Raw genomic sequence first — 14,047 nt, forward strand, 5'->3', positions numbered from 1 at the left:
CCAACCTATCACTTCCATGATGTATCACTTTGACAACTATCTTTGCTTTCTACAGAATGAAAGGAAACTTTCAAAAGTCAATGTATTAAAGCCTGTTTGCATTTATTCTTTTATGAATTTTGCTCACATTTTGTCTACCGCTTTTTAAATTGGTTGTTTGTCTTTATATTATCGACCATAGTAGGCTGCTGGAAGGTTGACCATAGAAACCTGGTTTTAACTTTCAGGGAGGTCACCATGTCTGCCTCCATTCAGGCCCATCAGGAAGGGGCTGCCTTCTGTCAAGGCACATGCTCCAGGTCCCTTAGATGGAAGGAAAACACATGGTCTTTATCCAGTGGACTCAGGGTGCAGGTAACTGGACAAATTAACCTTCATCATTTTCACAGATCCCCGTAGAGCTGGACCGAAGGAGGTGGGAGATCCCTGCCGGGAGCCGCTGCAGTGGGAGGGCTTACAGACGTTCACATAGCCTCTTTCTATTTGGTTGTTTAACTCCCGTTAAAAGGAGTGGCTTTCAGCCTTCTTGCTTACTGTCTTGCAGCGTGTGTGTGTTCACATGTTCCATGCACATTTGTAACTCTCCCCATGCTCTCTGATTCAGCTTTGTTCCCGTAGAGTTGCCCCAGCAGTGCTTTGCCATGATGATTGTGTTTTTTAAAATACTTCCAGTTGCTTACTTCTGTTTAGTTATCTCAGTGCTAAATATTGTTAATTAATTAAATATAAGCAGCATGTTCTAGATTTTATATCTTCCTGGATATAAATCTTCCTGGATATGACTTCCACTCATAACATTATGGATTTTTATTGTAAACAAGGTAGAATTTTATTTGCCACCTAATCATTTCATCATGGTGAGTGTCCTCCTTACAGAGCGTATACTGAATTTGGGTTTTACTCCTGTTTTGTTCATTTCCACAAGTTGAACTCTGTGTTATTATCCCATTTTCTATTAGGGTCATTGTGTTGTTAAGTAATCAACTTGCACAGAAGGTGTGCACTTAGAAGGTTAACAGAAAACAAGTTAAAACATGACTGAAAATATATTTCTGTAAGAATTACTGTAGTTCTCCTGAGAGTATAAATAGCCAGGGTTTTAAATATCTGCTTTATAGGATTTATACTGCAAATAACTTGGCAGGATTAATTGGCCTGCATTTGCTTGCTGTAGTCAGTACCATCTAGTGTTTTAGTCAATGTCAGTTTTTGTAGTGTGGATGAAGCTGGTGATGGCAGCTGCAGCCTGTCTGGAGTTGCTGCTGCCATGTGTCAGCTGCAGCGGGGGAGGCTGGGGCTCTGTGCTCCATGGAGCTGGTGGGAGCCGGGAACAGGTGGAAGCCCCACCCCCCTGCAAGTTGGAGGAGCAGGAGCCCCGCCATCCTGGGCACAGCTGCAACCACCCATTAGCAGCTGTGGACCCAGGCATCCCTGCACTCACCAGGGCCCTGGAAGCCCCCCTGCCCCGACAGGCTCAGAAGTGCCTGCTCCCACTGCCTGGTCTCTCCCTGCTCCCAGCACCTGCTCCAATTTCAGAGCAAAGTTGTGGCCGAGCCGGGGCACTGTCACAACCTGGCTGGGAGTGTGTTCGCTCAGGGCAGTGCTGACATGCCAGCACCCTGCTGCCTCGGCCCCCTCCAGACTTTGGGCACTGAGGAGCATGAGAGGGAGGCCATTGTGGGACTGAGGGCAGCACAGCGCAGGCCTTGCAGGTGCCCCTCGGCAGGAACAGGCTGGGTGCCGTGCGCACTGTGGACAGCAGGATAATGGTGGCAGGAGGCAGACAAACTCCTGGGAAGAAAGGGGAGGGTCCCTGGTGAAACTCCACCTGCAGCTCACAGAGGGCTTGAGGCCTGGGGACCAGGCTGCCAGTTCCACAGACCAGAGTGAGAACTTATGGTGCTTTTTCCGGGCCCACCCATGGCTGCCCATGGACCAATCAGCACACACTTTCTCTCCTCTGAAGCCCATAAAAACCCCCGGACTCAGCCAGACTCAGGCAGAAGAAGGGACGACCTGCTTGTGGAGAAGAGCTACCCACTGCGGGTCTCTCTGAGCTGTTCTGTCACTCAGTGAAGCACCTCTTTGCATTGCTCACCTTCCACTTGTCCATGCACCTCTTTCTTCCTGGACACGGGAGAACTTGGGATCTGCTGAATGGCGGGGCTGAAAGAGCTGTAACAGAAACAGGGCTGAAACACACCCTTTGCTTGCCACGTTGCAAGCAACGAGGAGAGAAGGAGAGAAGAACTGCAACCCTTCAGGGAGCCCAGACCTAGGAGCTCCCTGAGCCAGGGCGGTGATGCCCTCATTGGGGCCCTGCAGTTCCTGGTGTTTCCAGGCTTCTGGGTACTACCATGTTCCCTGGTTTCAGCCATGGAAGCTATGTGTGGTATGCCTGGTTCAGCTGCAGCCTTGCAGGGAGCCAGGGCCCATGCCAGTGCCTGGAGCTGCCCACTCTGCCACAGCCAGTGTGCCTGGCTGTACACAATGGCTGGACCCCACGTCCACTCACTCACACATCCCTTCCCGCTCTATGCCTGGCTCACCCTTGGCAGGCATGGGATCCAAGCCGGAAGTGTGAACCGAGCGCAGCCTGCCATGCTGTGTGGGCAGAATAAGCCCAGCAGGCCCAAGCAAAACTTGGGTAAAGGCGCCACCAGTGACAGAGGTTTCTGGCCAGAAAAATGATACCTTGAGGATCCTGTGACACTGGGCTCTGATTTACCAAAAAGAGCCACACCTGACTAGGGACGTGGGGAAGCAGGGGCGTGCAGGTCTGTCCACGAAAGTCCCACTCCTTGCTTTAGGGACAGTAGCTGATGCCCATGAGTGCTCCTTTATGTAGGTGCTGTGCTGGTGCTGAATCACCAGGGCTTGCCCTGCCTGTAGAACCACCACCAAGAAGGTGTGAGAGAGTCTCAGCTCACAGCACCAGACACTTCAGACACAGATGTGAGTCTTAACTCACAGCATCAGACACTTCAGACCCAGGTCGGAGAGCTCGAGGGCCTGAAACAGGCTCAGTCCCAGACTCTCGCCCAGTGCTCCCTTGCCCACTCGTCCAGCTGTCGTTCTGCAGACCGCAGGCTGGTCAGAGGCTTCCCATCCAGAGTCACCCAGCAAGATGTTCCTGTTTCTTAGAAGAGGACAGTCATAGCTGCATGGGAAAACAGTTGTTAATGAGGATTGTACTAAGTAGATCCCTTTCACATCAATAGTAACCAGTTTAAAGCCCTTTCATTTACAAATATTTCTGATTTAAGGACTTAGAGGTTAGTTCCTATGCAATCAAGTTTAGATGTGTTTTGGAGAAAGTGGATACAGCCCACGTGGTCCCAAAAGGCAACAGGGCACAGGTAACATTCCCTGGCTGTGATTAGTTAGTTGAGGACACCACAACTGGAAGCATCCACGATCTTCCTCACAGGAAGCACCCGACTGAGAGCTGTGGACACTGAGGATGAGGCTTAAGTCTGCCCTAGCAGAGCTCAGGGCCTGGTGGGAAAAGCAGGGTGGTCAGGCCATGGGGGGAGTGAGCAGAGAGGGGTAACCAACTCTGCACAAGGAGCCAGGAATCCCCCAGCTCAACCAGGAGCACTGACTCTGAATCTGGGCCGGGGACGCTGACTCTGGGCCCTCAAGGCCCCCCACCGGGGGCGCTGACTCTGGGCCCTCAAGGACCCACACCGGGAGCGCTGACTCTGGGCCCTCAAGGACCCACACCAGGGACGCTGACTCTGGGCCCTCAAGGACCCCCACCGGGGGCGCTGACTGGGCCCTCAAGGCCTGTGGCGCCCACAGCTCCATCCACAGCAGCGAGCCTTGTGCAGTTTCACCACAATGGTAGCACACATGCAACCTCCTGGGGGCTGCTGGGGGCTGCTGGGGCCTATGGGAGTCAGGGGTGTGGACAGTGTGCTCCCTGGGCCTGCTCAGGGTGATGCTGAGTACCAGGCAGCAGTGAGTGGGGTGACTGAAGGGAAACTCGGGGGACATCTGGCCCTCTGTGCTCTGCCACGCTTGTCCCCATGCTTGCTGTGTTTTGTGTGGGGCCGTTGGCCCTGCTCCTGTAGACTCAGAGTAGCTGTCTGTCCCACGTTTCCATAACTGAGTTCGCTCAACACAGTCAACTTGGGCTGTGGGTTTTTTTTGCTGATCCCTAAATTGGTGACGACTAGTGTACATTTGAATAGTTGCCACTAGTTGGTACCTTTCAATAAAAAGTACAGATTAATAATAAATGGTAGAAGTTCATGCTTCTTCCTTCTGGCGAAGACCAACACATGGCCCTATTTTAAAGAGCAGAAAGCTGCAGAGCCACTGCCACATTGCAGGCACCATCCAGGATGTGTAGGCATCTCAGGGATGTTTTGGCACTCAGAGGATTGTATGGTTTATTTTTAGGAAACAACTGTAGCAGCCAAGTGAAGACACTGGACAGGGGAGGACAGCTGTTGCATGTGTCCATGGGGCCTGAAGTAGGCCATGAAAGCCCCAAGTGTGCCCCTGTGTTGGCACAAGTACAGGGGCTGCCAAGGAAAAGCTAGGGGTGGAGGAACTCAGTGCACAGTGTTCCTGTGGGGCAGGCATGGCGCCCAGTGGGGAGGGGTGGAGAAGACTGAGCCTGCCCCAGCCATGTGGGCCTCACAGCCTGCTGGGAGAGGCAGGCCACAAACAGGGAGACAAATTGTGGATTGCACTGTGTGGAGGGAGAGGGAGGGGAGCACTGGGGTGGGCTGGTGTTGTGTGAGCTGGGACTTGGGCAGTAGGAGGTGGGGTCTGATGAAGCCTTGCACGAGGACGTGGCAAGGAGGGAACAGGGAAGCACCTCAGGAAGTTGGAGAGGCTCTGGTGGGCATGGCGAAGGGCTGACGATGTTCCCAGTGGCCGTGACACATGGACGTGTGTTAGAGCACGTTTTTTATTTATAAAGACATAGCCCTGGCTGCTGCGAGGAGAGGGCTCTCAGGGTCAAGAGAAGGCAGAGAGGCTCCTGCATAAGCTGAGTGGTAACAGCAGGGCAGAGGCGGACAGGCTGATGTGTTTAGCCCAACTTTGGGAGAAGAGCTGGTGACATGGGGTGTGGGGTAAGAGGGGAGAGAGAACCAGGTAGTCTCCAGGTGTCTGGCCTGAGCGCCTGCTGTGTGCAGTGCAGGGACAGATGGGTGCAGCGAGGCGACAAGATTTACTCATGTGCATTGGTACATCTGCCCGGGGTGGCCAGTTGAACAAGGAGCTGGTATTTGTCAAAGCTGAAAACACCTTACTTGAGGCTCTCTGGAGCACCCAGGCCTCACCAGGCCCACCCCCGCCCAGCCGCCCTAGAGCTGCCTTGCTAGGCCAGTCTACTACTGTCTGTGCTATTGGCATGTGCTTCTCCCATGATGCATCCCTTTTAATGAGGGAAGAACTAGAGCCACAGTTTGATGAAGTTGCTGACTGGGCAACTGAGGTGTTAGTGCCCTGTGCAAGGTGCCCTGACTGACACCTCTACATGTTCCTTTCTGTCATTTGTCATTGATAGAATTTCCTCTTCTGTTTCAGTAGATTCCTATTCTCATCAATATTTCCCACTTAATATGATGAATATTGTACATTATTATACTTGTTTTAATTATCTCCTTTTGCATTGCACTAGAAAAAATGCGTTTGCTGAAAATTAGGCACAAATCTTGCTTGCTCTGTGTACAAGATCTGTATCTTGTTCAATGTGTACAAAATATAAAGATTCACTTAGCAGCAGATTGCAGGGAGGGTTTCCTAGAAGGTAAAATATTTCACTGAAAATATTATCAATTGAATATTTTGGAACACTTTAGTGATATTGTTTGGTTTAGATAATACTGAAAGCAAAATATAAATTATGAGGTGAAGTATATCTCTAAACATGCATGATTTGCTTATTGAATTTCAGATTGTTTTCATTCAAATGATTTAAGAGGTTTATACTTCAATTGCTTTTGTTAAATGAGCAAATCATCATTCAATTTTTTTGCTACAAAGTTAATCTAGCTTTGGAATGCTGCTTGATGTATAGTAAAGAATCAACACGAATAATCTCCGCTTTAATAACGTTTCTCTTTTTTTTAGTTTGCAGTTCAAAGCTATTAAATATGGAACCCATAGCAGTCATAAAGAATATGTAAAAGTTTTCTCAAAGCTATCCATTTTTGAGGGGAAAATGGATTTAATCCAGTAATATATGTTAGTAATTTTAATCACGTTCACCAGTTGTCTTAAACAGTTTTTAATCTGTAACCTTTTAGTGGACTCCTAAAGATGGCATTTTTTACCAGCACGATAGAGACTATTCAAGTTCTGATGCATCTTTGGTGTAAATAAGTCCTGTTTTCACTATTTTGTTCCAGGATATGGCTTTTCATTAAGGGAAGGGGAGAAAAAGGGTAGGTATGCTCGTTGTCCAAAGTTGATAAGAACATTATATTTATATATATTGTTTATACTTGTGGTTGCAGTGTAAGTATCTATAAAAAGGTATAAAGAATAATACAATAATCATTTACCTACCCCCAGTATAAAACATATAACATTGCCAATTTGATCATGTTAGCTGAAATCAAAAGCAAGCTCATGAAGAAATGATCAGGACACGGTGAAGGAATGGCCTTGTTTGATCCAACTTGATCTTCTTCCATGTTGGCACCCAGTGTCTGGTCCTGTTTATTAAAAATAAAAAGCACGTTCATATGTCCCTGATTTAAGATGCCACCTTTACCAAATATTCAGCATCTGGATGTGTTGTGTCTGATTCTGGATTTTTTTTTCCATCACATTGACCCTCTTTGTCCATGAGCCATGCTGTGTTGCTTTAGGCACTGAGGCTCTTTATTTCTAATAGGAAGGACTAAGCCACCTGCTCCTTTGGTTCAGAGTTTTCCTGAGTATGTGTTTATCCTTTTCATGTAAACATTAGAATCAGCTTGTCTAGTTCCATTAAAAAAAAAAAAAAAGTTGGATTTGTACCTGGAACCAAGTGAAACTGAAGTCTCCGGTCTTCTGCAGTCAAGTTCAATGTTCTTCCACACTCACCACCTCCCAGCTCTGTTTTACTTCTTACTGCATTAGGAGGCATTCTGAGAAAGGAAGAGGTTGTTCTGAATATTGCTATCAAATAAGGCTTTTTTAAAATTGACCATTCTTGGAATTTTGTTCCATAGGGAATATTTGATAGGGCTTTAATTCTTACTTGTTTGTAGTTCAAGTCATAAGAGGTTCTTTTAAAAAGGAAAGAAAAAATAACTCTGTGAAATGTGCTAAAGTGTTTGCACTTGCTATTTTGCTTTGTTTTGTAACCTTTGGTACAAGAGTTGGCATTTGTCAAAGCTGAAAATGTTGGCTTCTGCTCTGCAAGAGATTTGTAGCTCCCATTCTTAATGTGGGCGGTACCTGCCGGTACTCACCTGCCACCACACTCGGCATGACTGTTTTCTACTGTGAGACATTTTCCATGTCCTTTTAAAAGAATTTTAATACGTAAGGGCAGGAAAACAAGGTGAACTACATGAATTCGGTGAACGACATGAGCTGGGCTCACTCCGGTGCCTCAGCACTTTTATTGTTGTTGTAAAGTTTGTTTTTCCTGGTCCCGGGTATCTGAGAGAAGTCAGCCTTCTCAAGCAAACCAATTATTGATTAATTATATATAAGAATTAAATTAGCCTTTTGTGTGTCTTCTGCCTATTATTAATAAACTTTTTATTTTGAAGGCTGGGTGCGGTGACTCATGCCTGTAATCCCAGCATTTTGGAGGCCAAGGCGGGTGGATCACCTGAGGTCAGGAGTTCGAGACCAGCCTAGTCAACATGGTGAAACCCCTTCTCTACTAAAAACACAAAAGTTAGCCGGGCATGGTGGCGTGTCCCTGTAATTCCAGCTACTTGGGAGGCTGGGGCAGGCAGCTTGAACCTGAGAGGTAGAGGTTGCAGTGAGCCAAGATAGTGCCACTGCACTCCAGCCTGGGCGAGCCAGACTGTCAAAAAAAAAAAAACATTAAAAATTAAAAAAACTTTTTGTTTTGAGATAATATGGATTCACATGTAGTTGTAAGAAATAATACTTACATGAACATAAGCCTTCATTTCTCTGGGATAAATGCCCAGCAGTACAATTGCTGAGTCATGTGGTAGTTGCATGTTTTATTTTCAGGAAACTGCCAAACTACTTTCCGGAGTATCTATCCCATTTCACATGTCTGCCAGCAGTCTCCGAGAGAGCCGTCTTCTCCACAGCCTCCTTTTCACTTGGGGCTGTCACTATTTTTAAAGCGACCCTATGCTTAATAGCCCTTCTCAGAGGCGTGCAGCGGAGTTATCTCACTGTAGTTCTCAGTTGCATTCCCTAGTGACTCATGATCCTGAGCATCCTTTCATGAGTTTATTTCCCATCTGTACATCCTCTTCATGTCTTTTGCCCATTTTCTAATTGGACTGTTTGTTTATTTTACTGTTGAGCTTTGATAATTTCTTATATATTCTGTTTGTTGGATATGTGTTTTTCAAATATTTTCTCCTAGTCTGTAGCTTGTTTTTTCATCTTTTTAACAGGGACGTTTGCAGAGAAAAAGTTTTCAACTTCCAGTTTGTCAGTTGTTTCTTTTGTGGATTGTGCTTTTGCTGTGAAGTCTAAAAACTCTTTGCCTAGCCCTAGATCCTGAGGATTTTCTCCTATGACTTTCTAAAAGTTTCATAGATTTATGTTTTGCATGTAAGCCCATAATCTATTTTGAGTTAAGTTTTGACTGAGATAGGAGACCTGAATTGAGGTTAATTTTTTTGGATCTCTAGTTGCCCCAATAAGGCCGTGCCTCCTTCCTGGAATTGCTTTTGCACCCTTGTCCAAAATCAGTTCGACATATTTGTGTGGTCTATTGGGGATTCTCTGTGCTATCCTCTTGTGATCTGCTCGTCTGCCTCTTGCCAACACTGTACTGTCTTGATGACTGTAGCTTTGTAATAAATGCTGAGATCACCTAGACTGATTGCTCCCACTTTATTCTTTTTGATGGTGGCTACTTTAAAGTCTTTCTAAGAGAATTCTAACATCTGTGTCATCTCCCTATTGGCATCTGTTGATTGTCTTTTTTCATTTAGTTTGATATCTTCTGTTTCTCGGTGTGACAAGTGATTTTTTATTGGAACCTGTTTATATGATATTATGAGACTCTAAATCTTACTCAAGCCTTCTGTTTTAGCTGACTTTCTCATACACCATGGTGTCAGAGGAAGCAGGGATGCTGTCTCATTACTGCTGGATAGGGGATAAGTCCAAGTTCTCCACTGGGGCTCCCGGATACCTCCCCATTGTGAGAGGGCCTCATCACTGCTCCATTTGGAGCCTGCACTGACAGCACGGGCTAGCGTTGTTTCCACCAGCTGGGAAGAGAGTCCAGGTTCCCCACACAGTTTTCCATGACTCTGCATTGTGGTGTGGGAAGGGAAGGGGTTGTTAGAGCCTGGTGGGAATGAAAATTGTGGCTTGTCACTCAGCTTTGTCAGACACCACCCAACAAGGGGACTCTGGATTGTCCTTACAGCCTGGCACGGGGGCGATGTGGTTGAGGTTTTCTCTCTAGTGTTTGCCTGGAATCAAGCAATTCTTGTCTAAAAAGTTTTCTGTCTTGCTGGGCTACCTCTTTCCTGGTCCTTTGGCCAGAGAGAGCAGCTTTTGTTGCGGCTTTTTATGTGTTTTGTTTTTGCCAATGCCTGTTGATGTTTCTGGGTTCTGGCTTCTTCAGCTCTATGTTGAGAAAATGAAGCAAAAGGAAAATGCAGGGTCGCTTTTCAGGTCCTGAGGCCCCCTGGCTTGTCAGCTTTCTCTGAATCTCTCAGTCTTTTTATGTGTGTTTTATGTATAATATCCAGGATTCTTATTTGTATTTGATGGGGGGAAAAAGGAGAACTCCGCCTTCCCACTGAGGACATTCCTTTGCCTATTTAAAACGAGTTTCAGCCAATAAGAACAGAGCTATTTGGACAGGCTTATTTGTTGTTCCTCCAGTTTATAGTTTAGGCTTCTGAGAAGCGCCTTGCCATCACTTTGCCTGCATAACCTCAGTGCCTTCACACACACCACCTGTTTTCCCGTCTTCATGATATGCTCAGCCAGACCTCTCGTCTGAAGCTCAGTTTAATGAGCATGTCCCCAGTTTTCTGGCCTGATCCCTCCAGCCAGGAGGCTCCTGGGAGCACCCACAGCCTACTGAGGGCATCTGCCCTGCCTGCAAGACAGGGCTCTTGCCCTCTGTGCCTACATCTCACTTCCCATTCTAGACCTTAACCCAATCACTTTTTATCAGTCCTTCCATAATGAAAATATTAAAACATATACAAATACACAGTTGTATCAAGAACTCTGCATGCCCATCAGCCACATCAGTAATTACCAACCAGGGCCCTTTGGTTGGTTTTGTCTACACCTCATCTCTGTTTTTCACGCCACACTGAATTATTTTGAAGTAAATTCTAGATATTGTCCTTTTATTTGTAAATACTTCAGTATATGTCACTAAAAGAGAATTACCATTTCTACACCTAAAATAATGTATCATAATTCCTTAATATAATCAGCTATTCAGGCAATATTTACATTTAAGTTTCTCAGAATCCGATTTAGATTCTTGTGCACGTAATTGATTCTCAGAAAATATATCTTGAAATAATTAATGACTATAAAATAATAATGCTTTTAAAACTATCTGGCAAACTTTCCTGAATAAAGGATTCTAAAGAGAAACTGATTTAACTTTTAGCAACATATTTGCCTGAAATATAGTGAGATTGAAAGTTATTAACAAATGATTTTATGAAAAACTATATATCTAAAATAAATACTTTCAGATATTTGATATAGAGATATAAGATATATGCATGTTTTAGTACATTTTAGTCACCATTTTCTAAGAGCAATGAGTTTGCCTTTTAGTGATTTATAAGTTTTATTTGTATACAAAGTAATGTGATTATAAAATTTGCAAATCCTCTTTTTCCTCAATTGCAATTTGAGGATATTCTTTATTATAGATCATGTATTAATACAGTCTAACAAAGTATATCTAAAATATTTAAGAAAAGGAAATTCCTAAATTTGTTAGTAACCAGAAATTGTGATACTTGTTCTTTGAGGATTTCCTGTGTTTTCTCCTGCCAACAAAATAGTACTTTTATGTAGCTAAGAAATTAGATTGAATTTTAACAGTCATATGCACTTTAGTTTTGTCTGCATGAGGAGCTATTCAAGGTGAGAGAGAAGTAGTTTAGAGAGAAGCTGTGGGTGCTGGTTCTGCGGTGTGGCTTTAGTTTACAGCTGGAAGCCAAAAGTCTATCCAGAGTAATGATAGATGGCAAGTATGTAAGCGCCCTTCTGAGGTTTGTCGCCATCTGTTGTGGCGTGTTGTGTCCTTAGGCCATCCCGCAGCAGATGTCTTTCCAGGGTGCAGATGCCAGTGCCTTTGTCCCTAGTTCAGCGCTCTTCATGGCCCTCCATTGCCCGGAATCAAACCCACCCTCCTCAGAGTGGTGTGAGGTCCCTGGGCACTGGCCCTGAACCTCCCTTGCTGGGACCTGGTCCCACCCTCATCATCCCTCCATGTGGGAGAGTCCACGGGAGAAGTCCTTTGCTGGACTGGAATCCACACGAGAAGTCGTTTGCTGGACTGGAATTCACGTGAGAAGTCCTTTGCTGGACTGGAATGTGCCAAGGAGGAGTATTTTTTACCAGATGGCAGATCTGACTTCTCTAACAAGACCTAGTTCTTATTTTATGATTTTTTTCCTTTAATTTGTAATAATATTGTAATTATTTCCTTAGAGTAGACTTACTTCACATTACTCATATCATCGGCACACTAAATGCTATTTTCTTACTGTCTTTCAGACAGAAACAGTCTCCGCCAGTCAAGAAACCCTCAAAAGTATTTTGCCATGGATATAGAAGATGAAGAAAACATGAGTAAGATCTAGGCCTATCACGTAGTATCAGATAGCTAATTTTATGTTAACATTTTGGTGTTTTTGCAAATATATTTCATGAGACCAATGTGGGGAATTGTGTTTTTTCCCGTAACATGTTCTACTGACAGTGGCATGTTTTTAATTTTTGGTGTGTTCTCTGCAACAGGTGTCAGAATTTGCTGTAGACGTTTTCCCTGCAGCGGTATGTCTAGGTTTTTCCTTCCTCGTTATCGTCATGGGGCATCACTGTGACGATGGAATGGGCTTCTGGGCACATCTCATGAAGCCCCACTGTTTCGTGTGGAGTCCTGTCACGGCACGCCTCTTAGAATAATGCTCTGAGTATTCATGCATGCAAATCGAAGATAAATGTCTGAGATTGATTTAAATACCCAGTCCTTTGCAATAATAGTACAGAAATATTTCCCTTCAAAATGCAGGTTCTCCCTGCATTTTGAAGGAAGGGGGTTCACACGTGTCTGTTGATCTGAAGTTCGCAAAGGTGCTAATGAAAGCTGGGACTGGTGTGGGCCTTCTCCTTCCATGCTGTTCTCTCTGGGGTGGGTGGGTGGAAAGCCACTGGGGTACGTCAGTGTTTCCTCTGTGTTTTCTTCTATAAGAAGCTCGTTGAAGGTACTTATCTCTTCTAGTTCATCTTCAGTCTCAGAAAACAGATTTAAATGCTTTCACAGAAGTTGGGAGAGTTTAGTAGAGAAATTACAACAAAGGCATCATTGCTCTAACTAATATAACTATCCGTATTTACCTTCTTACTTGTCTTAAGGAATAACATGCAGCTATCAATGATGAGTGACATGTCACTGGGAGTGATTATTGAGCATTAGAACTTGGCTCAGCACTTTCCCTTTGACTTCACGCAAAACTGATGATCTGGGGTCTTGGAATCGCTCTTGTGTACCGTGTAGAACCCAAACTGTGACCCAGCGAAACATTTCTGCGTGGTAGTGCTGCCCCGTGGGTGTGCTGTGGATGCTGTGGAGGGGGCTGGGCCTCTGCTCTATGGACTGTACGCTAAGTGTTGGCTTTGGTTGAAGTCAGCCGTCTGGGGTGTGAGGGTGAGACCACTTCCTGCAGCGCTACCTGGCTCCCACGGGACCGGTGTGCTCACCTCACTTCTGCTGATGTGTGCGCAGCCCGTGGCTGCTGGTGATTGTTTTTTCAGGTTTTTTTCCTCATCAGTCCTGCTCTTGAGATCTTTTAAAAACCCAGCTTTATGTTTTTACTGGGCAGTTCTACTCACTGTTTCCAATTTTGCCACAAGCTTTAAGAGAGAGGTTACGTCCATACTCCTCATTTGAGAAAATGTGACCTGTGCTTGGCCCGTGCAGTAGCCCACCGACAGAGCGTGTGCAGGGGTCCCCAGGGCCTCTGTGTCAGGACTGTGGCCTACAGCCTGCAGCTGCAGTCACCTCGCATGGACAGAGGCTTCATGATCGTGTAGGTTCTGGAACTCTCCCAAAACTGATCCTGTGATAACTTGACATGATAAACAATCCTCCCGAATAATTTTTCTGTAAAGATAAGCTGATGTTCTACTGCTGAAGCTTGGAAATTCTGGTTCTGTATTTTTTTTTTATCATTTTGAAAGCAATGCAAAGCCCTATCATGATCAGTTATGTACATTTATGAAATGTAGTAGCATGATACAGAGAGAGAAGGCATCTGTTTAAGAAAAGCTGTGAAAGTGGCATCTTTTTCTGGTTTTAGTATTTTCCTTTATTATAATAGCATTTTCAATGACAATGAGAAAGTATTTCAGTGTGCTCCTGAAGTGAGTAAGAGTTTAGAATGTTTGTAATCTGTTACAGAAGTATATTCTTCTCAAAATTATTTGTCAATCCAATAGTAATTATTTTTATTTCTGAAAGAAAAGTATTTGGTTATTTCAGAGGTTATAAATATTTGGTTAAATGCCTGTCTAAATACATTTATAATGATTTGATTTTTGATATTGATAATTGTTTAGCAACAAAGTCAAAATGTAAGCAGTAATCTAGTATGTCATGTTCTTGCTCAGTTTATTAATCTCTGACTTCCATCTTGGCTCTACTTTT

The 14,047-nt window shown here is 44.8% G+C and overlaps 1 protein-coding gene and 1 long non-coding RNA gene across 14 annotated transcripts in view; one reads left to right on the forward strand and one right to left on the reverse strand.

The window, feature by feature from the left end:
- The window catches only part of ADARB1 (adenosine deaminase RNA specific B1), a 138,520-nt gene that overhangs the window by 84,252 nt on the left and 40,221 nt on the right, over positions 1-14,047 (forward strand). For all 13 annotated transcript variants that reach the window (XR_012091012.1, XM_007970398.3, XM_007970344.3 and 10 more), the window contains one exon: positions 11,896-11,970. Coding sequence is in view for 12 of the 13 variants with exons in the window: in XM_007970398.3 (XP_007968589.1) it covers positions 11,896-11,970 (75 nt within the window). In the remaining variant the exon portion in view is untranslated. The remainder of the gene's footprint in view (positions 1-11,895; positions 11,971-14,047) is intronic.
- LOC140710107 (uncharacterized) lies at positions 4,721-8,571 on the reverse strand. The gene is made up of 3 exons (XR_012091011.1): positions 8,085-8,571; positions 6,988-7,097; positions 4,721-6,680 (listed from the first exon to the last, which is right to left on the reverse strand). It is a non-coding gene; the product is annotated as an uncharacterized lncRNA (long non-coding RNA).

Source organism: Chlorocebus sabaeus, chromosome 2 (genome assembly GCF_047675955.1).
Source record: "Chlorocebus sabaeus isolate Y175 chromosome 2, mChlSab1.0.hap1, whole genome shotgun sequence".
Classification (NCBI taxonomy): domain Eukaryota; kingdom Metazoa; phylum Chordata; class Mammalia; order Primates; family Cercopithecidae; genus Chlorocebus; species Chlorocebus sabaeus.